The sequence below is a fragment of the Myotis nattereri genome (assembly GCF_964212035.1).
Source record: "Myotis nattereri genome assembly, chromosome: 11".
NCBI classification, from domain to species: domain Eukaryota; kingdom Metazoa; phylum Chordata; class Mammalia; order Chiroptera; family Vespertilionidae; genus Myotis; species Myotis nattereri.
In genome coordinates, this window is record NC_138086.1 from 51,342,721 (window position 1) to 51,367,310 (window position 24,590).

The 24,590-nt window shown below is 36.4% G+C and overlaps 1 protein-coding gene across 1 annotated transcript in view; it reads left to right on the plus strand.

Annotated features, from left to right (window-relative positions):
* The first annotated feature begins 2,917 nt into the window (after positions 1–2,917).
* Positions 2,918–24,590, plus strand: part of PHF14 (PHD finger protein 14) — a 142,233-nt gene continuing 120,560 nt past the window's right edge. Inside the window, exons 1-4 of the mRNA XM_081102811.1 lie at positions 2,918–3,423; positions 3,882–3,992; positions 12,172–12,953; positions 19,648–19,792. Of these exons, the coding sequence (XP_080958937.1) occupies position 3,423; positions 3,882–3,992; positions 12,172–12,953; positions 19,648–19,792 (1,039 nt within the window). The 5' untranslated portion in view covers positions 2,918–3,422. The remainder of the gene's footprint in view (positions 3,424–3,881; positions 3,993–12,171; positions 12,954–19,647; positions 19,793–24,590) is intronic.

The window sequence follows — 24,590 nt, forward strand, 5'->3', positions numbered from 1 at the left end:
GGCCTATGCACTCTGTTGCATGCTTTAATGTCTTTGGATCTATTTATCCTTACACTTACAATAAACTGATTTGCACTTTCCTGGATGCTTAAAAAAATTAATCAGGATCTACATCTTCTCTCTCAAACAAGGTAAGACAATTCCATTTTTGTTTTCATTTCTTTTATTTGACTTCCCCCAAGCACCCTATCTCTTTACCTCCAAAGAACCCTGGCTAGTGTGGCTAAGTTGGTTGGAGCATCCTTCAGTGCTCTGGAAGGTCGCAGTTTCAATTCCCAGTCAGGGCATGATCCCCAGTCAGGGTGGGTTCAGGAAGCAACCTATCAATGTTTCTCTCTTACATGGATGTTTCTCTCTCTCCCTTTCCCTCTCCATTCCTCTCTCTCTAAAATCAATCAGATATCCTTGGGTAAGGATAAAATAATAATAACTGTTACAAGTACTGTTATAGAGCAATGTCCTGAGGGCATTAGAGGAAGTCCAACTTTTGAGGAATCTGACTAGTCATGCTGTCTTAGACCTGGGCATTTGCGCATGTCCTGTCCATGGTCTGAAACACCTTTGTCTCCTTTCTTCTCTTTTCCAGGCAAGTTCAGACACTTTATGTCTGGACCTAAATAGAACTTTCTCCAGGAAGCCTTCCCTGAGTGCCTTCTCTCCTGTGTGCATGTGTACTTTCTCTCTGGCAGCCCTTTTCACAATATACAGCAACTGTTTATTGACTGGTTTATATCCTCAGCTCTATCCTAAGCTCTGGAAAAGGAAAAGACAACTGTCTCACAGAAAGTCTAACCTCTCTGTAATCCTCCCATACATTGTACCACATAAATATGGACTATTTTTCAAATTTAATGTTATGTAATTTAATTCCAGTATATAAAAAGCATTAAACACGTTTCTTTAAAAGTAAGCTCCACTGTTGCATTATATTGTTTGACTAGAGGCCTGGTGCATGGATTTATGCACTGGTGGGGTCCCTTGGCCTGGCCTGCACCCTCTCGCAATCCAGGACCCCTCAGGATGTTGGACTGCTGGTTTTGGTCTGATACCCGCTGGCTAGGCCAAGGGACCACACCGGTGCATGAATAGCTACTGGTTGAACAGTTGAATGGTCGAATGGTCGCTTAGGCATATATATATATATATATATATATATATATATATATATATATATTCCTACATATTTAATTTACGGTCTTTCATAACACTGTATTTTCCTATGTTACAAACATTGCCACATTAATGTGTACTTGTAGAATAAACCAATGAACTGTACCAGTTTCATGCAAATATTTTTCTAGCTTTGATATATAAACATTTTTAAAAGTATGAATACTGCTCAGATTCTAACATTTTAATATTGTTTTTAAAAGTAGCTATCCTGTATGTAAATAAGCATGGCATTTGTAACTGTTGAAGGTGTAGACACCTAAGAAAGAAGATACCCATAGAAAAGGGTTCCAGTAGTGAACTGGGCTCAAATTTAAAAGCAGAGCCAAGCAGCCCACTTCTAAATAGGGGTCTCTATGCAAACCACACTTCAGGGAGAAGCCTACACTGAACTGCCTGCCTGCTTCGTGTTCCTGCCATATGAGCCAGCCCTTATAAAGGAGTTCCTGAAATAGTATTTCAATCAATAGGACTGAGGCTTTCCACATCCAATCCAACTGTACATCTATATCCCCCATCAGATTCTTCACTGACCAATCAGAGAAGCTTCATTTTGACCAATCAGGACAATGCTTTTTTTGGGCCAATCAAACTGTGAAGATTTGGAGCCCTCATTTGCAAAAGTCCCAGGGGTGGGGACTTCTGTCTATATGTCAGCAGTTCTCTCACTGAGCAAGTGCACTTTCCCTTTCCACCGGAGACTGAAGACAGTGTTTCCCTGGCTGAGCTCAAACACCAAAGATGTCACGAAGATGTCTCACTGGAGCAGAGAGGAGCAGACCAGGAGCAGAGCTGTCTAGCCAGAGATGGGCCTGGCCCCAGGGGCTGCCTCCCGGCTGTGGTGTGCTTTGTAATTGAGCTGTACACTATCAGGCTATTTCACAGCTGTGCTGTATCACCATTGAGCTGTTTGCACTGAATAAAATGTCTTTCTTCACTGCACCCCAAACTGGGGATTCCTGTTGGGATTGAATTGGCACCAATGACCATCCACTGACAGAAGACTGCCTTGTCTGGTTGTACATTCTGTCCTCATGTTTTTATACTAGTAGTGAATTTATTAGTATTAAAATTTCACTTTAATAAATACATTCTCTAACTGGATACAAGGCACTCTTTTTCATTCACTGGACATACATCACAAGTTAATGCATAATATACTTGTGAGAGGAAATATTTCCCCTAGGTTTATTATCTCTTTCTCTCAGCAGAATTAAATACTGTGTATATTTTATTTATGCGAAGATGTCTGTCCGAGGTACAATCGTTCTAACAATAGTCAATATAATTAAATGAATGCTTTCCCTCTGTGAGAGGTGTAATGATCAAAGCAGCAAACAAGGTCTATCTAATGCTATTCTCACATCACCCGCTTCCAGGAAATAAAATTTCCCCATGTTCCCAGGTATTTTAAGGGATGCAATTTATGGAAGAAGCAGTGGAAGAGATGGTATTGTTTTTTGACAGTAACTTAAGTTAGCAAACGTCCCTTTGTGGAAATCGTATTGAGTAAATCCTTAAAAAAGAAAAACCAGAAACAAAAATGGGCCCCTACAGATTTGGACTGTAGGTGGAGCCTCGGGGGGTAGTGGGCGGGGCCACTCAGGATCTGGGCGTGTTCGAAGTTCTCGCCGGCACTACCGTCCTGCGCTCGGCCGCTCCGGGCTCGGTTCGGCTCCTTTCGGCTCCCTTCGGCTCCGCTCCGGGAGGAAGAGCAGGACGAGTTTGGCGCAGGCGCCCTGGGCTCCTGCTGCATTAAGGACTTGCTCTGCCGTGTGTTTCTACTTCCTTGTCTTCCGAGCTGTATCCGGGTCGTTGCTTTCCCTATTGTCTCAGGCAATCGGTCTTGGACTGTGCAAATTCTGGGTCTTTTGTTGCTTCTGGTGCAGGCTAATAAAGTTTTTCTTTCTTTTCTTTTATTTTTTTTCTAGCCGTTTTAACGAGGGAGTTACCTCCCCAGGGCTGCCAGGTTGGCGGCGCTGCCTGGACCGGAGGGCGCCCGCGCCCGGGGAGCGCCGGGGAAGCTCGAGCTTCTGGGGCCGGTTCCGCGAGGACTAAGGGGCGGGTCAGGGGGTGGGGTGCGCGAAGGGGCCGCCGGGCTGCACCTGGGACGCCCCATCCGCTCGGCGGCACCGCCGATTTTAAATAGCATCTTCCGACTGGGTCCCGCGGTCTCAGCCCCCGACCTCGGCGCTGCCTGGGCTCCCGCAGCCACTCCCTAGGTCTCCCAACGACCACCGCACGGATTCCTTAGTAAGTGTCAGAGGCCTCCGCGGGGAGGAAGGTCCGTTCAGCCCTCGGAGGAGGCAGAGCCGGTGGGACAGCCGGGCGGGGGTGGGGCGCTGCGTGGACGCGTGCCCCTCGCGGTCCGCGGGAGCGATCGCGACTTCTTTTCTTCCCGGGGCCTGGCGTGTGCTTTCTGTTGACGGTCACGGTGCCTCAATGAGGGGTGACGACCGACCCGCGGGCACATCACAAGATGTGCAGGAGGGTCGCCTTCGCCGACCGACCGACCGGCGGTGCAGCGGCCCACGTTGCTCCCGGCCCTCCCAGCCCGCGTTCCCACCCTCCTTCCCCTACACCGTTAGCCCAGAGCTGAGTCAGATGAAGATCCCTAGCGGGAGGTCTTCTGCACCTCCCGCAGCACCACTGCTCTCCCCTGTGCTTTGTGTGGGTTTGAATGACGCTATATATTTTTTTTCCCTTAACAGTGGATCGCAGCTCCAAGAGGAGGCAGGTGAAGCCTTTGGCAGCTTCTCTGCTAGAAGCTCTCGATTATGATAGTTCAGATGACAGTGATTTTAAAGTTGGAGATGCCTCAGGTAAATGTTTCTTCCCTTTCCCAGCTCTCTGAAGTTGGGTTTATTTTCAGACTTTTTTTTTTTTTTAAAGAATCGGTTTTTATTACAATGCCAATTTAAAGTTAAAGCACATAAACTTCATTTATTTTGTACAGTTGATTTCCCACATTTCTCTAAGATCCTATCACTAGGTCCCATCATTGTTATCCGTTTTTGTTGATTCTTAATGAACCTGCCAGAGGACTTTTTCCAAAGATGCAAAAACGTTTTCTCTATTCTTTACTTGGAAATATAGTTATGCTTATTTGATGGATAGCGGGGAGAGATATCACAAGGTAGAAAAATATCCTGAGAGTAATGTGAGCCATGAACTGCTCATGAGCAGGGTTCTTCTCTTTTCAAATCACTGGCGCACCCTCTGAGGGGAGTTTTACTAAAGCTGACCGGAGAAAAAAATTGTGTTTCATAGTAGCCACTGGACCTTGCTTGTGGTTTGGGCCTTTCAAAAATCTCTTGAGATGTAAAGCATGCATGCTTGCTCTATGCTTTGTGATTTAAAAAACAATAAACTTTTTAAAAAGGTCATATATTCACATTGTAAAAATTGGAAAACATAGAAGAGTACGGTTTACTTTGTTTCTTCTGTTCATTGTAGCTCATATAAAGATACATATAAAATCTTAATTGTAGGAATCTGAGAAATGGATACAAATTATGTTTAAATATGTGAACAATAAACATTACTTATTAGCTCCCCCCTCCCCCCTTTTAAATCTATTTTACTGATTTTTTACAGAGAGAAAGGAAGAGGGATAGAGTTAGAAACATCAATCAGCTGCCTCCTGCACGCCCCCTATTGGGGATGTGTCCACAAGGACATGCCCTTGACCTGAATCAAATCTTGGACCCTTCACTCAAGCGATGCTCTATCCACTGAGCCAAACCGGTTAGGGCTATTCTGCCCCTTTTGAGTAGAAATTTGAAGAGAGAAATGAAAGCCCTTACAGCAGTGGTTCTCAACCTTCCTAATGCTGTTACCCTTTAATACAGTTCCTCATGTTGTGGTGACCCCCAATTTCATTGTTACAAATTGAATATAATTAAAGCATAGTGATTAATCACAAAAACAATATGTAATTATATATATGTTTTCTGATGGTCTTAGGTGACCCCTGTGAAAGGGTCGTTCGACCCCCAAAGGGGTCGCGACCCTTAGGTTGAGAATTGCTGCCTTACAGTTTCATCCTTTTAACAGGCTTTAGAAATACTTTGAAGATTTATTTATTGGAGAGAGAGAGAGAGAGAGAGAGAGAGAGAGAGAGAGAGAGAGAGAGAGAGAAGCATTCACTTGTTGTTCCACCTATTTATGCATTCATTGGTTGCTTCTTCTATGTGCTCTGACCAGAGATGGAACCTGAAACGAACTGACCTACCTGGCCAGGGCGCATTTCTCTAACAGATTTTAAGTATTCTTCCATAGAATTTTCTATGCTTAGTCTTTCTCCTTTATGTTTTTTTTTTTTTTTTTTCCTGCTAGGGATGGTCAGGAAGGGATGAAGTTAGGTTATGTTACTAGTATTACTTTTAATAGCATCAACAATCAGAATTCATTTGTGACTTACTGAGAACTTTTTGTTCCCATAATCTCATTTAATTTTTAAAGTAACTTAGCAAAGGAGATATTTTTTGATAATAGGGGAACTGAATTTAAAGAACTTGCAATAGGTCACTCAGGCCATAGTGGATTCTCATCCATGTCTTTTGATTCCAAAATTTACAGTCTTTTTCTCTGCTTAGATCCTAAACAGAGATAAGGATATAATCTTAAACCAAAACTACTTGGATGGTGTGCTGACTAATCAAGTCACTCCCAGTAATCAAAAGTTGTTAAGTTTACCTTGATTTTTGTTTGTTTTTTAACCTTCTCAGCTCTTTTACCTTCCATTTAGTTGATTCACTGGTGCTTGGTACCAAAGAAGGGAAAGAAAAGGAAGGGCAAGGGGGTAAAATCCAAATCTACTTTAGTTCTCTTGGTGAAACCTTGGCAGTTAGAATATTCTTGACTCGAATGTTATTTTGATTTGTTACGGTCCAGATTGTAAAGTGTTATTAAAATAGTTGGATCTCAGAAATTATTACTTATTTGAATACCATTATGGGAAAAATTCCAAAGCTTAATTTCTTTAAATGTTCCATAATTATTTTTTGGCAATAAATTCTGATTTTGTAACTTTTTTTCTTTTTGCTTATTAAGATGGAGTCATTCACAGGTATCACTTCTCTTTTACAACATTTAAAACAATGGTACAAACTACTTTCTCAAAATAATTTATGATATCAAGCTAAGTAGAGATTCCTGAACTTGTTAAATTTTAATCAGAGTTAATGGGAATTATCTATTATTTGTGGTAAGTGGTAGGATGAGTTTTATTAGCTGATAATTAAAAGAAATTCTAAAAGCACTAAAAATATGTATACTTTCTGTTCCCTCTTGTCATAATACCTACTTTCTTAACCTCTGGGGAGATTAAATTGTGTCCCAAAGTCAAAATTTATCTGTGTAGTTCTTGATGTTATTGTAAATGAGAGTTAGTAGAAAATGATTTTCTTTAAAATAGTTCATAGTCAGTAGAAATTGAATGATATTTTCTGCTCTTGGATTAGGTGCATTGGTGTCTCCCATGGCTGAAATGTTGGCTTATTCTAGATTACCAGTGATTCCTATTTGCATCTTTTCTCTGTCTGAGATAGCTGGACTCTTACAGGAGATAACACATTAAACTTATCACTGCTTTTTAAACATTCTGACGTTGTGGAATCCAACCTTATCTATGAATAGATTAAACCGAAACTGGAGAAATAAAAACCATTTCTTTCCAAGCAATTTCTAGGATTGACTCCTGACTTTCTTAGAACTTAATGTTAAAATGCTTGGATTGATTTGTCTCAATTTTTATCTGATTCTCTACATCAGTTTCTTCTGATCTTCATTTTGAAATCTGAATTCTGACTACAAAGCTTTATATTTCTGTTTGGCTTTAAGGATAAATATTGAAAATTCTATAGACAAAGGTTATATTTAAGACCCCTGCAGATAAACATAATTTTATTCATCCGTTTCTCAAATGATAAAATCTAAAAAGAAATATTGTTCAAAAATTATCTGACAGTGATTATTGACAATAATTATAAGCCTCTACCATTCAAAATAATGAACTGAATATAGCTTTCACATTTCTTTTTTTTTTTTTTAAATATATTTTTATTGATTTTTTTTTACAGAGAGGCAGGGAGAGGGATAGAGAGTTAGAAACATCGATGAGAGAGAAACATCGATCAGCTGCTTCCTGCACACTCCCCACTGGGGATGTGCTCGCAACCAAGGTACATGCCCTTGACCAGAGTTGAACCTGGGACCCTTGAGTCCGCAGGCCGACGCTCTATCCACTGAGCCAAACCGGTTAGGGCCAAAATAATGAACTGAATATAGATTACCTTTTATCTCAAAGGTGAAAATAGAGCTAAATTTTTCACTTGTTTTCTTTTTTTAAAAAATTATCATTTATTTATCTATTTTTTAATCTTTATTGTTGAGAGTATTACAAATGCTCCTCCTTTTCTCCCCCTTGTCCCCTACCACCTGGTCCTCCCTGCCACCCAGGCCTTTATCCTTTTCCTGTGTTCATGGGCAATGCATATACACATATAAATTCTTTGGTTAATCTCTTCCCCCCACCCCACCCCTAAATTTTTCACTTTTGATTGAGAGCCAATAAATAAATTTTAAAATTAATAAATCCTAAAATGGGATATAAGTGTATTAGAATTATTGTGATATCACCAGAAAAGACATATGTAGAAATGTTAGGTGAAGCTCTATAAAATGACCAGTTTTATAGGTATAAAACTGTCAAATATTGTCAACTTCATGTTTTGGCCTAAAGTGGTTATATTTGAGACTTGGACCTAAGATTAGGGCTAGGATAGATTCTTTGAGTAATCTGCTATATAAATGGAATCTTTTTGAAGAAAAGGATATATATTACCTTTATTAAATAAGATAATATAACAATGCCGTGTCCCCTAACCTTCTGGCCAAAGTAAGAAGGTTAACTCATAGTTTACTTAGGTGAAATTGTCAGAGAGTAGTTTAGCTGGAAGAGTTAGGCTGAGACTTTGGTTTGGTAATATTTTGTGCTTAATTTGACTTTAGCTTAAGTGGATCAAAATGTTTCTTGATCATCTGCAGTTTTGTTTCAAAGTACTTTTCTGGATGTTATGGTGAATTCACTAAGAAATAGTGATAACATTGGAGTAATTAGATAAAATAATGAATAGATGATACAAAGCATGCATGATCACTTATGCAGGTTAAGTCTCTCAAAGGATACAGGTCTACTCTAGATGGATTGATCTAGGAGAAGTCATTGAGGTAAGAGTTAAATTAGAAACTGAAATCCTGATGGAGAAACATTAAGTGTTGAAAGTGTAGAGGTTGGAAAATGTTTATTAATCCTGGATCGTGACTGAATAAACGAATAGAAGGGATGAACCTGGGAAAGTAGAATGAGGTCACCTTGAGGCCTTATATGCTAGACCAGGGTTTCTTAAACTCAGCACTATGGACATCTTGTGTTGGATAATTCTTTGTTGTGGAGGCCTGTGCTGTGTATTACTACACCTGGACCTTTCATGGCCACCTTTCTCTCTAGACACTGCCAGATGTCCTCTGTGGGACAAAATTGTCACAGCTGGAAATAGAGGATGAGTTGTGTTGACTGATTGGCTTTTTAAAAAGAGCTTTACAAGATTTGTCAAAATGGTCACAAGATGATAACAATCAGCAGTAGACGGTGATCTGTTGTCTGATGTGCATATTTATAATTCTAATCACTGTTAGACTGCATCAATGAACAGAATAAATACTTAGATTTGATGAACAAAGATGATTCTTTATATTGCAAAGCTAACAAAAATCTGATTTAAATCATACTGTTTCATTTTTGGTTTTATTGTTTGATATTTATCTTGGGGAAAACTTAAGCACTGAATATTGTGAAGGGATTCTTGACGGATTTTTAAAAAAATTCTGTAATTGCAAAAAAATCTGTAAGTTGAAATAGCTATTGATTGGAGAGATTTTGATAGAGTGTTTTTGAGAAAGGTTATTTTTTGTTTAACTGTGTAGGAAGTATGAATTTCAATTTTAAAACTTTTTTCTAGTGTCAAAATTTTTATTATAGACTTAGAATTATCTGGTTCTTATGCCTAAGATTAGCTGTATTTGAAGTATTTGGATTACTTCTCTAGTCTGTTCTTTTTTTCTTTGAAGAGTGTAAGAGTGATAGATTTGGAATATGGCAGAGAGTCTTTGTTTGAATTTATAGTAACATGAAATACTTCTTTGCAGCCTATAAAAATATAGATAGCCAAGAACTCTGATTTTCTCATTCTCATTATTGCCAAGCTACACTGTAATCCATCCCTCAAGTGCATATGCACTAAAAAGAAGTGATGACTAATCAGATGAAGATGTTATTTTTCAGGGATCAAAGAAAAATAAAATTTGATATATTCCTGATGGCTGCAGTTGGAGTATGGCTAATATGTTATATTTGGAGAATGATGGGTTGGGTAAGCTATTAGGATTTGTATTTGTGGAAAAAACTCACATTCTTCTAATGACATATTAATAAATGTAAAGCATTTAAGTTTTTCAAAATTGCTTTTTATTCAGGCGTGATTATAGAATAAAAACAGAATTAAAGTATCACTTTCCCTCTACTTAGAAAAATAATTGATTGGTATTGGCAACAACAACCAAACTAAAATTATAAACATACTTTATGGTTTGTAAAATTTACTAATAGCAAAGTTAAATTCCTCTCAGTTTTGATCAGGTACCCACTTTTGTGACCCAGTTAATCTTACATTGGAATCTATTGTTATTTTATTATTTTAAAAATATTGATTTCAGAGAGGAAGGGAGAGGGAGAAAGAGATAGAAACATCAATGACGAGAGAGAATCCCTGATCAGCTGCCTCCTGCACGCCCCACACTGAGGATTGAGCCCACAATCTGGGCATGTGCCTGACCACGAATCAAACTGTGACCTGGTTCACAGGTCAGTGCTCAACCACTGAGCCACAGGGGCTGGGTTCTGGTGTTATTTTTCATTGGTGAAAATAACTAAGGCGTGCTTTCTAAGTATTTGTAAAATGGCTTCTAGAAGATTAATCCGGGAGAAAGTACCTCTTGTCCATCTGCCAGCTCTCTTAATTATTGGCTTGCGTGCAAGATGTCCCAATTTTCTTTAGTCAGTCTGCATAGAGATTCTTTTTTTGCCAGAGGTTTTGTGTTTTGTTTTGTTTTGTTTTTGTAAGTTGGGTTTAATTGTGAGTGGTCTAAAAAAAAATCATAATTTTCTTAATGATTTGAGAGCTACTGGACTGAAAGAAGTCACCTATTTGTGAGTGAAAATTGGGTCCGCACACTTTTTTGAAATCCGAGGAGCCACAAATTCACAGGTCTTTCCTAAGTTTGACATAAACTGTTTGATGGTAAAACCTGATTGGTACTGATAATTTATTTGTAGTGTATATTTATCATAATCATAACTATTCATACATTTTACTGCAAAATTATGTGTTTGACTATAGGGCAGGTGCTAGTGTGATATATTCTGCATATACTACGCTACCCTTCTAACATTTAAAAAACAAAGCCTCACTTCTGAAACATCTGCCTCCAAAAATTTCAGACAAGGGATTGTTAACCTACACGATTTTGTGTCCCATGCAAGAATTTTTAGGATGAGAGTGTTTCTCCACAACAGTCCTGAGTAAGCTATGAGTATGATAACCTAGGGACTGACAATGATTTTAAAAGGTCGGTCAACATTTGCTAAATGTTAGTCTTTTTAAAAAAATGTGATTTAATTAGCAGGATTTAAATTTTATCAGCTATTTATAAAAGTATTTTGAGCTATTTTAAATACTAGATACTAATCATAGATAATTACATCTAATGCCCAATTAATTATAGAGGCCAAGGCTGGTTGAGTTAACAGAAATTAAAATGATGTAGAAACATAAACTTTTTCATAATTTATTATTACCCTTTTCTTGGTTATAGGTATAAAATATTCATCACCCTACAGATTTTATTACTATGGCTGGCTATGATCTAACTATGACTGCTTTGCTTCCCACTTCCTTTTCTCTCCTCCCTGTGTCCCTCTCTACAGATATGTTAGAGTTTTATTTGATCGGGCATAAAGATGATTAGAAGGTTACTGAATAGTGTTGACTTAAGAGTGCCTGGGCTGTGCGAGGCAGCAACGGAAGAAACTTGCTAGAAGCCTTATAGTCCTATGTGAACTATTTGATATCCTTCGCCTATCTTTTTAGTGACTGCTGTGGTTGCTGGATGGCTTAGTTTTAAAAAAATTTTATTAATTTCTTCATTCTAGGAGATATAGCAGTTACTGCCTAGAGTTTTTGAAAGTTTAGGTGGTTCTTTTATTGATATCCTAATAAGCAGGAAAATTGATAACTTCTCTTGCAACTTCCATTTTCTGTGCTATTGCTATTGTCTCTTCTCATCTATGTACTTGGTGCTCCTGAAATTGATGGGTGTGGTAGGAATGTGGTACAAGTTGACTATCCTACATATCTATGCCTGATTTTGCTGGGTAAAGCATGAAACAATGAAACAACGTTTTTTTGGGCCAGGATTTTCTTGTTCTGAATGTGACTCAGTGTTTATAAGTCTATATAGTTTATGAAAGGAAGATGTAAGGGTAGAAGACTATGGTGCATAGTCTATTATCATTAAGTTAAAACCACGTGCCCAATTTATACAGAATGACATCTACTTTTAGAAAAAATTGCCTTTAGGGTACCAAGTAAAGCATGCGCTATATGACAAAACAGTGCTCCTCTTTTAAAGCATATTTTAATTTAGAGTTACATATATTCGTCTTCATTAATGCTATATTGAAATAAAACCATTACACCAACTTCATTGATTTATTATTTAATCAGGTTAGTAATGTCTACCATCATTTGACTTAAATTTGTTTATATTGTTTTGCAAGTTACTCACAGATTTTGGTGGTTTCATTTGTGTCAGCGTTGTGTGTGTGTGTGTGTATGTATATACATATGTGTGGTTTTTTTTTTCTCATATTTTCAACAGATTCTGAAGGGAGTGGTAATGGAAGTGAAGACCCCTCAAAGGACAGTGGAGAAGGTTCCTGTAGTGATTCTGAAGAAAATATTTTAGAGGAAGAACTAAATGAAGATATTAAAGTAAAAGAAGAACCACTTAAAAATTCTGCAGAGGAGGAAATACTGTCACCAGAAAAACCGTTAATTAAAATGGAAAAGAAGGAAGAAGAAAATGGAGAAAGACCTAGAAAGAAAAAGGACAAAGAGAAGGAAAAAGAGAAGGAGAAAGAAAAAGAGAAGGAGAGAGAGAAGGAGAAAGAAAAAGCAACAGTATCTGATAATGTGGCTGCTTCTGCTGCTGCCACCGCACCAGCCACAAGTCCTCCTGCTGTTAATGCATCTCCTTCAGTCCCTACTACAACTACGACAGAGGAACAAGTCAGTGAGCCAAAAAAGTGGAACCTTCGTCGAAATCGACCACTTTTGGATTTTGTGTCCATGGAAGAATTGAATGACATGGATGACTATGACAGTGAAGATGACAATGATTGGCGACCTACTGCAGTAAAGAGAAAGGGGAGATCTGCGTCTCAGAAAGAAGGAAGTGATGGAGACAATGAGGATGATGAAGATGAGGGGAGTGGGAGTGAGGAGGATGAGAATGATGAAGGCAATGAAGAAGATCATAGCAGCCCTGCCAGTGAAGGGGGTTGCAAGAAGAAGAAGAGTAAAGTTCTTAGCAGAAACAGTGCTGATGACGAGGAACTGACCAATGATAGCCTGACACTATCTCAGAGCAAGAGTAATGAGGTAGATCAACCCAATTTTTATGATATCTGTCTGTCTGGGGAGAGGGAATTCTCTAAACCAGTCTACTCCTTATATTAAGTGGCTTCCTTGAAATCCTATTTATAGACAGTTGTAGGAGTGAATGAACTCCCTAACTCTAGCATTTATTCATTTGGCCAACCAGCCTTTATTGAGTACCTACTCTGTGTCACCGTTCTCAAGGAGCTCACAACATCGTTCTCAAGAGCTCACAGTCTGTCTATGTAGAGGAATATTTTTATATCCTTAGACTTGGGGTATGGTAGGGTTTTTCTTTTACCTTTCTATCCTCTCACCCCATTGTTCATAGGACTACTAAATTGTGCTAATTGGATTATGAGAAAGGTCACCCTTCTTTCAACTTAGTTATATTCAGGTCCATATAAAAGTTGAGGCTTTTAGAATACTTTAGCAGGGCAACACAGCTTAATGATGGTCTCAGACTTTTAGAGATTCATTTTCAAGGTTAATTTCTTTACCAGTTGCAGCACCACCATTTGAATGGTCACCAAATCTTTGTTTTAGATGTATGGAAGTAAAACTAAACTATATGTTTACATTTATTTAGTGAATAAATTCTCTCTACAAAGAAATGAAAACAAACATTTTTATCATAAAACTACAGTAATGATTCAGTTCTTCCACCTGAAGTTCTCCTGAAAGTTAGGTTTATATCCATTGGGCCCAAGATGCAGCATTCAAGACTCTTCAGTCAAACACATTTGTGTCTTTTTGTCTGTGTGTTTATGTACATGTTTTTCTTCAAAAGAAAGATTGAGTTGTCTTTTCACATGTAGATGTATCTGTTACATCACATGTAGAACTAGAATAATTAAGTCTGTCATTTTGTTAGTGTGTTTATAGTCATGAAAATTCACTTCGTTCACTTTATCAAGCACTTATTTTTGTTGTTTTTTTCATACCATTGACAGGTTAAACTGGTAGGATACTTTTCCTTTTATGCTTTATTTGTTCTTTTACATTTCTTTTGCTTACAAATTTTATATACCAGTGCTTTTCCATCCTATCTAAGTATCATTTATAATTTTGGTGATGTTATTAACCAAATAATTTATAGTAGTCGATAAGGGTTATGTGTCAGTAGAGATGAAACAAAGTTTATATTTTAGATTTTAAACATTTTTTAATTTCTAGTGTACCCACTTTCATAGGAGGCTGTTGCTTACCTCAAGTGCTATCTTAATTCTTATCTTTAGGTAAAGAAAAATGGTCATTTGGAGTATAATACTATATTTATAATGTAGCACAGGCAATTCCATATTTTCAATGCCAATTTATGGGGATAGAAGTATGGAAAATCCAGTTATTCATATTTGATTTTTAGGTATGTATCCAGTTTATTTTATATCACTTAGTATTCCATCTGTATTTACTGAATAAATTTGCTTTTGGCAGCTCACTTCCTTCATTTTTATTAGCCTGACATTCACAAAAGTAGGCTGGCTGATGATAGAGGCAGTGTGGAGATACCATATGTTTAGAAATTTGCCACATTATCCATTTGTTAATAACCTGTAATTAATAATATATTGCTTATGAGGTTGTAGGCTATTTTTAGGATGCATTTAAAGGCCACATGTGATGTTTTTTTTCTTACCCAGAAGAGACTTTAGTAAATAATGGGACTTTACGTTTTTAGATTAACAGTCCCAAGGAAATGAGATTTCAGAACATTTCTTGGAAAAGTGCCTTGTGTTTTCTTAAGTAAATAAATTAATTCCTCTTCTGTTATTTTATGTTAATTTTCCTTTTGCTCTATCCTATGTAGAAATGTAGAACTTATAGAAAGTTAATTTCCCATCAATAATATTCTTTCTGAAAGCTTGATAACTGTTTAACCCAAGACTGTTATTCAAATTAGATATTAAATTTTAATAAAAATGAATCAATTGAGATTATTATTTTATCTTATGCTTCTAAATTTCCTATTCATATGATTTTGATTTTGTAAAAAGGTGACTAAAGGTAATCCTTGTTCCTGATAGCCAGTGTTTGTATCTTCCTGGCTATTGTAGGTAGTTATATCTTGCCAAGTACCCATTAGTTAATAAATCTACATTTGGTTATATTTGAAGTTTAATTTTTCTCTGCTTTTACTTTAAGTTTTCAAATACTACTTTGTAGTAGAGATAGCTAAAATGTGGCTTTAGAAATACCTAATAGAATTATATTTAATTTATAAGCATATAGACTTTTTTCTTGGCTCTATGTCAAGTGCTTTGTAGGGAAATATTTTGTGTGTCATGTAAATGATACCCAGGAACTTTAATAATTTGACATTTCTTTGAGCAGGGACCTTTTATAACTATTGGCTGTTAATGGCCTGAACATATCTATATATGCTAGGGGAGCGGTTCTCAAACATTTTGAAATACTCTAGAGCAGTGGTTTTCAAACATTTTGGTTTCAGGACCACTTTACACTCTTAAAAAAATTATTGAGGATACCAGTTTTTATTTATGTAGGTTATATGTAGATATTTACCATTTCAAATTAAAATTCTGAAATTTCAAAAAATAAGACATAGAAGAACATAAGTTGTCAGATCAATAATGCCATCCCTTATCATGTAGCTTGTGAAAACTTTACCTTGCACCCATGATAGAGAGTGAAAGAGGCACATAACCTTGGTATTATTATGAAAATAGACTTTACCTTGTGGATTTCCCTAAAGGAGACTTCCTAGACCACATCTTGAAAACCACTGTTCTAGAATTGGGCATTTTCTGCATAGGGGTACTTGCCTTTGTTAGTGGTATTATGGCATTTTGGAATTTGGTGCTATTTGAACAATCCCCTCAGAATATGGTTATGTCTTTTCAAACTTCTATCTTGAAGCTTTACAATCCCCTCAGAATATGGTTATGTGCCCTTTCAAACTTTTATCTTAAAGCTTTGAGATTTACTAAGGTTATCTTTCCTTTTAGTTTTCTGAAGTATACTTTTTGGGGAGGGCTGTGTAGTCTTTTCAGAGCCTGGTTTCCATTTTTAGGACTTTAAGACTAGAGCTTTGGGTAAATATATGACAGAAAATCATATCAATAGAAATTTTCAGCTGGAAGTTACTCTTTTTGTTTTAAAATAAAAACTCATATTAAATGGATATTAGTGTCTTGCCATGTGAGGAAATGGCAATTACCATCTGATTTGCTAATTAAAATGTAAAAATTTTGCTGAAATTTATAAATAGTCACTGTGTATAGGGCATTTTAGTTATTAATCAATTGCCTTTGTACACATTTCAAAATAAAACAAATTTCTCCAAGGCCTAAAAGATCAATTTATAACACTGTAGAAAAATTACTTCAGATTCTTAAGAATTTAACCTTCTTTAAAAACATGGAGGAAGAACTATTGGTCAAACTCTTTGGTATACTAATTTTTTTCTCTTCTTCAAGGCAATAGATTCCTTAAATTCTTTTTTACATGTACTGTGCTGGAATTTCCTTTTATTAAAAATAAATATAACTTAGAATTTACCATTTTTACATATTGTTTATAATCATCTATTTGGGATATACACAAATGAACATTAAACATATTTTAGAGCCACGAGACCACTGGGAAATATTAACATTTTTTGGTATAAATTTTGAATCTCAAGGGGAAAATGAAATGATATACTGTAATGTCCCATTTATTTTTAAAGTTACCATTAGAATCCTTTAAATTATTCTATAATATTAAGGTTATATTCTAGGTGATACTCTTGTGCCACTCAAACCAACCTTCCCAATTTCTATTTTTATGTAAAAGTCGTATTTTCAAATGATATATTCTGTGGTGAAAACTCTAGCTTAACTATTTTGTCCAAAAACTTGAAAAGTGATATACATCTTTAGAAATAGGCTAATAAAAATTGGTATTAAATTGACTATTATATTCTGATTATAAGCATGCTTAAACCCATGTTTGATATATTAAGGACAAATTGGAGCATAATTTTTATGAGACTGTGTTATTCAGATTTTTCCATTAAAGCATTGCCTGCCGTCAACCATCGGATTTAGTAGTATTATCTTAGGGCTCTAGTTCCCCTCATTTTTCTCTCATTTTTTCATTACATTGCTAGTAAGACTTTCTATTGATAGGGAACAGAGGGCCAGAGATATCAGTTAACTTTGTTATATCGGCCTCTAAATGATAATATGTATAGAGAGAAATTGGTGCGGAGATATAATTTAGCCACTTACTGTTTTCCTGAGCAAAACGGAAAAAATAGGAAACTAATGGAATTAGAGATACCTGTTGATATTAATTTTTCTGATCCATAGAAATTTACTTGTTTCCCACATGGATAAATCTTTTCCAAGGCCTGATTAGTTGTAATTCCACGAGAGAAATATTGTCACAGCCCCTAAACTTGAGTATCCTCTCAGCCATCAAACTAGTTGTTTGTTAGGTCTTTTCCTAGTCTATGATTTTTAAAACCTACATGTGGTATTCTAAGAAAAAAGTTTTTTGAAATTGATGCAGAGAAAAAAGTCTTTTTGGACTTAACCATGGGAGAATATCCTATATAATAAAAGCCTAATATGCTTAGTTTCCAGTCATCCATTTAACCAAAGCGTAATATGCTAATGATATGCTAAGGCCACTCAACCGCTCACTATGACGTGCACTGACCACCAGGGGGCAGATGCTCCAACCTGTACATTAGCTTGCTGCTGGGGTCTGGCCAATTGGGACTGAGAGAGACGGGCCGGACACACCCTGGAGCCCTCCCACGGTCCCTCCCTGGCTGGCCAAACTCCCGTGTCCCTCCCCGGTCCCGATCATGCACCAGTTGGGTCCCTCAGCCTGGCCTGCGCACTCACGCAATCCAGGCTGAGGGCCCCCCCCCCCCTTGAGTGCACGATTTTCATGCACCGGGCCTCTAGTATATAATAGTGTGGTCATTGAGGCTTATAACTTTTCTTTTGGGGTTCCAAGGAAGATTCCCCTGTGTAATAAAAGGTCATCTCAATGTTTCTCTTTTGACCCACCTATAAGAAAATACAGGGTAGAGAAGAATGGGAATGAACATTTATTGAGTACCTAATATGTCTTGGGAACATTTTAACATACATTATGTTATTAATTTTCACAACAACCGCATGAGGTAGGTATTATTTTTATCATCCCATTTTACAGGTGAGAAAACTGCAGCTTCAGGTTCAACAGCTATTGAATAAGAGATGAAAGTGAAACCAAACAACATTTGACTTTAAGTCAAATGCTGTTACATTTGAAGCATGGCTAATGGGATGGAATCTGGGCATATTTTTATTTTGCTCACTGTATCAAAGTACTGTAAAACACATTTTCTTTTTAGGAAGGTTTTAGCTGTACTTGCATGCCATGTCCAAAGCCCCTCAGCTACTTTGCTTTTATAAAAAAAAGAAGCAAACTTAATATTTTAAAGTACGGGAATTCTTAAGAGAGATGGCATACCTCTTTTGCACTGTTTTCTTGATTTGTTTTATAGATCTCTTGCAAGTTTACATGTATTACACAGAAATATATTGAAAGATTGTTATAAATTGTGACATCCAAGTGTCATTCAAATGTTAAAAATTGCTATTGAAATGATACCTACATGTTACCTTTCAATATTAGTTTAAAAGAATATAAAAATATAAAAATTAATATGAAACAGTATTTAGTGAATGTAGAATATAGAACTAGTTTATTAATTTTGTTTCTGAATATGGTTAGGTTCTTAAATGAAAATATATAGACTTAAATGCCATCTTTTATTATGTAACACTAAGCCCAATCTGTGACATATGACAAGAATTATTATCTTGTTAACTTACCCTTTAAAGTTTAAATCCATAATGCAGAAGGTTTAAATGAAAAGAAACAAACTCTTCCTTTCTTGAAATTTTATCTTTTCATATTTACCTATTAATATATCTTTCTCCTTTTACATTACAATTAGCTAGGTATCTTTCTTACCAGTTTACACTAGATATTTCTTGACATAAACCTAATATGAATGCTCTGCCTCTTCTAGCAACTAGTCAACCAGGATCTTTTTTTTAGACGGTTTTCTGTACCTGTATACACAGATATACCTAGGTAGGTACTCATGTATCTGTCATCCAGTAGTTGGATGAACCTGGTGCTCCTGAATTCCCCTTATACACGTAAGGATTATATACAGGATATTCCCCTATAACTATGCCATCACATACATAGTTGCTTACATGTTACCTTGAATTGGTTTTTTCCTGTTTAACATATGTGTGTCTTGTCTTCCCTAGCTAGGATTGTAAGTTTCCAAAGAGTAAAAGCCTAATGTATACTTTGTAAACCAATGTATAGGATGTATACTTGTGGGTTAATTTTCCCTTTCTTCTAGTTTAAGGGGTTAGACTGTAATGCAGAATGGAAAAGCAGATGGAGACTTGTTAGTTGCATGTTTGACTTTTCATTTCATAGAGAAGAAAGTATATGGGACTTGAAGAGAAGTGAAAAAATAGAGGGCACTTACAGGGTTCTTTGACAAAGAGGTGTACTTCTCAAATGTAGCATACTCTGAAATTACTAAAAGAATGGAGAATGCAGCATAATTATGGAAATGCATAAAATAATTTTAAGTGAGAATTTCATTTATTAAAATTATCTTTTAATATAAATATGTGATTTTCTGATATATTTTAATAATTAGGACTCGCTGATTCTTGAGAAGAGTCAAAACTGGAGTTCTCAAAAAATGGACCATATTATGATTTGCTGTGTTTGTCTTGGAGATAATAGCGAAGATGCTGATGAAATAATTCAGTGTGACAATTGTGGCATTACAGTTCATGAAGGTAATTTTGCTTCGTTTTTTTCTCTTTTTAGACATGGCAGATTGACACTGCATTTACAAAAGTGAAATTAGTTCTTTGACATTTGTACTATTTTTAAGATTTTCCTGTAGTTCATGATATTTCAAGTGATGTAAGACATACTAAATCCTTAAAGTACGATGGTATTATTTTTCAGATGTTAACTTTAAATGTTTTTTTTTAAAAAAATTATTACTGGGGTGATATTGGTTAATAAGATTATGTAAGCTTCAAGTGTATAATGCTATAATACTTCATCTATATGTTGTATTATGTGCTCATCACACAAAGCTTAGTCTTCTCTGTCATCATATATTGGACCTTCTTTACCCTCTTCAACCTCTCACCACTCTAAATCTGTTCTTAAATAATTAAAATAGAACTGTTATGATGTGGAAGCCACAGTATTTCTTTGATGGTCAGTGTTATATTTTTTCTTCATGGTATTCTTTATTTCTAGTTTTTAAATAAAATTCAGATGTAGAAAAAGTCTTATAAGTTAGTCTAGTAGAATGCATTGCAGTATTTATAAAGTTTGCAGTATTTATAAAGTTATATTCTAAGTCTAGCGATTAATATGCTTTCTTCTTTCATAGTTATTTTTAATTTTTAATTTAAAAGGAGAATATTGGAAGTATTTTTCCTGATTATAATTTTTGAAGCTTCTTTGTTATATATATATATATATATATATATATATATATATATATATTTTTTTTACTTAAAATTTTCATTTTAATGTAATTTCTGACTTACAGAAAAGTTATGAGTAATACAAAGAATTCCCCATATTTTCTTCACTCAGATTTTATAGATGGTAACATTTTACTACCCTTGTTTTATCTTCTCTCTCAAATAACATTTTTTTCTGATCTCAGAGGGAGTAAACTATAGCCGTAGTGTGTATTTCTTAAGAAAAAGGGCAGTCTGTTCTTACAGAAGCACATAATTATCAGTCAGCAAATTAGCACTGATAGAATCCTATTATCTAATCTACCAACTGTATTTACATTGTAGCAATCATCCCAATAATGTCAGTTCTAGAAAAATAAAATCTAGGATCCCAGATTGCATTCAGTTGTCTTGACTCTTTAGGCACCTTTAATCTAGACCATATCCTGAGATTTTTGTGTTTCATGCCTTTGGTATTTTTGAAGAATACAGGCCAATTCTTTTATAGAATATCTTTATTTAACATTTATTTTCATGATTAGATTCAGGTTATGGGCTTTAGGCAGGAATTCACAGTAGTTACATTGTATTCTCAGGGTATCATATAATGTTTATTTGTCCAGTGGCTGGTGATGTTACTCTGATCACTTAGTTGAGAAGTTGTCTTCTAGGTTCCTCTGTGGTAAAATGACTATTTTTTTCCTATCAGTTAAAAAAATATTATTATTTTTTTTCTATCAGGGCCATGATTTCCACAAAACAGTATTTCTACGGCCTTGCCCTTAGCTGTCTTTCTGGTATTACAGCCCTCCTCCCAAATAGTTCTGGGAGTCTGCTGGTCCTGTGGGGCCTGTGCTATTAACCCATCCTCTTGCCTTTATATGAAGCTGCCCTCTCCTGCTACTAAGGCTCACTGTTGGAATGTCTCCTCTTTCTGTTATTCATTCTTTTTTTTCCAGTAATGTTTGTTAAGTACCTATCATGTACTAGGCTTTCTGTAGGTTTTACACATGTAAAATAAACAGAATATAGAAATTGCTGACTTCATGGAGCTTAAAGTTTGGGGAGAGAGACAAACAATTAAAAAAAATAAAATAATAAATAAATATATATTAGGTGGTGATCTGGAGGAAAATAAAGCTAGACAAGGAGTGTTTGGAATGCTATGGTGCAGGAGGTTGAATAGATAGGTATAAGGTGGGAATTAGGGGACAGTTTAGGGAGGCCATTGCAGTGATCCAAGAGAGGAACAGGTTTGCAGGTAGATAGTGTAAGTATGATTTTTAAACTGTGGGTGTAGGTAAGATGTTGGGACTAGAGATATGAATTTGGGACTCATCAGCCTGCAGATGTTTTTAAAGCTGTGAGACTGGATGTGCTCTCTAGGGTGTAGTAAAGTGGTCCTCGCCCTTCAGCGATTGGGGAACACAGGGCTGGCTAATGAGATAGGAGGAGAACCATGGGAGAGCCTCCCCCATGAAATCTGAAACTGACCCCTTCAGCTGGAGGGCAGGGAGCCACGGAAGAAGCAGGCAGATCACTCCAGATTGGAAGATGGCAGGTTTACTTGCCCAGGTCCAATTCCTGAGCCAAACCTGTGAAAACCCTTCCCAACCGGCCTTTTGCATTTTAATTTGTTACTTGCTGTACATTTCCATTGTCATTTCTGAATAGGTTATACTTGTCTTTTTCTCATTGGTTTATTAGAATTCTTTTTTAAGTATTAATCCTTTGCTTGCTGTATGTTACAATTATTTTGCATCTTTACAAATATTTTTTCCACTCTGTCCTGTACCTTTTCAATTTGTGGTATTTTTCACTGTTTAGAATGTTCTTTTTTATGCAATCACATTTGTAGATCTTTCTCTACTAGTTTTTAAGTCCTTAAATGAATTTTCATCTTAATTAATCCAGAGAAAGGGAAATTTTCTAAAGTACAATAGGAAGCTAGTGTTGTTAAAGCTTGTTTGCTTTTTAAAAATTCAGGTGCTTAAATGACAGATTTTCATATTGTAATTCATCTATGCAACTCTCCCTGAAACATCCCATGGTTAAAAATGAACACTTGAATGAATGCTTTATCTTAGAAACAAGTTGCCCATCATAATATAATATACTAGAGGCCCGATGCATGAAATTCATATGTGGGGGCGGTGCGGGAGGGGTGTCCCTCAGCCCGGCCTGTGCCCTCTCGCAATCTGGGACCCCTTGCTCCTAACCACCTGCCTGCTCACTCCTAACCGCCTGCATGCTCGCTCCTTACTGCTTGGCTCACCACTCCTTACCACTCGCCTGCTTGCTCCTAACCACCCACCTGCTCTCTCCTTATTGCCCACCTGCTCGCTCCTTACCACTTGGCTCACCACTCCTTAGCGCTGCCGCGGAGGCGGGAGAGGCTCCTGCCACCACCACTGCGCTCACCAGCCGTGAGCCTGGCTTTTGGCTGAGCGGTGCTCCCCCTGTGGGAGTTCACTGACCACCAGGGGGCAGCTCCTCCGTTGAGCGTTTGTCCCCTGGTGGTCAGTGAGCATCATAGTGACTGGTCATTCTGGTCGTTCCACCGTAACGGTTGCTTAGGCTTTTATATATATAGATGAGCATTGAATAAATGTGGGAAATAGAGAACAGAGACAAGAAAAGACATTTCTAATCGTCCTAATATCCAGACAACCATAGTTAGTGTTATGGTGTGTTTCTTTTCTCTTTTCCCCCCTCTTTTCCTCCTTCTCCTTATTTTTAAACACACTCCTAATTAATCACAGTTAAGAGAGATTTTTAAGGTGAAGTTTTGCTAAAAGATAGTACTCCAAATGTTGCTTTTTAAAATGTATGATTGTCTGATTAGTTTTCAGAGGACTCACTTCATCTAAATGTAGATAAATCTCTTTTCTTTTTGAAATAGAAGGGTTCCAAACTGTCAGTGTAAACACCTTTGTGACACGATCTTGTAACTGACTTGTAATACCAGGGTACCCCTGACTGTGTTGTCAGTTATCATGATACACTGATTGCACCATGTCTGGAGAAAATGTCAGGTCTGTTGTCAGTGGGTGACAGCATTAGGTAGTGCACTTACCAGCAATTACTCTTCAGTTCAGTAGCTGTGCATTAAATCAGATTAGGTCTGCTAAGAGATGCTTTCCTCCCTTTTGTTTAGTTTTCATTCTGCTGTTTAGCTTAGCCCTAGACCATTTTTATTTCTTAGTGTGTGCAGTGTTTACTGGGTAGGAAAGTTGGTTCTTTTATGCTTTAGGATCTATTTCTTTCTTTCTTTCTTTTTTTTTTAAAGCTGAGCCCTATTTTTCTTTCATATAGAAAAATTTAATGTATTTTACAACCCTAATGAATTGCATTACATAATAATACAAGAATTCTTACAGTAAACTGTATTGAAAATTCTAAGCAATTCTTCCCATAAGAAGTTAGGATCTATTTCTGACAGGTATCATGTATAAGTTCCTTTCTCATAAATAACAATATACAGTGTCCCCAAAAATGTATATACACACTTTGAATAAAGGCAGTGCTTATTAAAATACACTTAATTTTCAAAATGGAGCTATCAGCTGTTAAAGTGTCTGTACACGTTTGACACCCTGTATTACTGACTTTAAAATCTTTCAGTGGATTTTGTAATCAGATATTTAGTGATAGGATGTTAAATAACTAAGAATTGTTTTGAGTTTTAAAATGGAACTTTTGTGTTTCTATTTTATTCCCTCTCTATGCTGAGAAATAATTAGGATAGATATAATTAAATGCATACTGCAGATGAGGTAATTCAATCTCAGAGATGCAGTTTGCCTAGTTATATAACCAGAAGGTAGAAAGCTGCAGGTCTTTTGGTCCCTCATGACACACTGAATGGGGAAAATTTCCACTTATTTGTACTGTCCATGCCCTTGCATAATTCAAAACAATTGTAAACAAATATTATGTTATTTTTCCTTAACTATGGTTTGTGTAGATTGTGTGTGTTACTTAGATGTTGATCCTAATTAGATAGCCATAGAAATATGTATTCTATGTTTACTCATTTGAAACACGATTAATCTATCTGAAATGTATTTTATGTCTGTAATTTTTTTATGTTTACCTATATAAAACA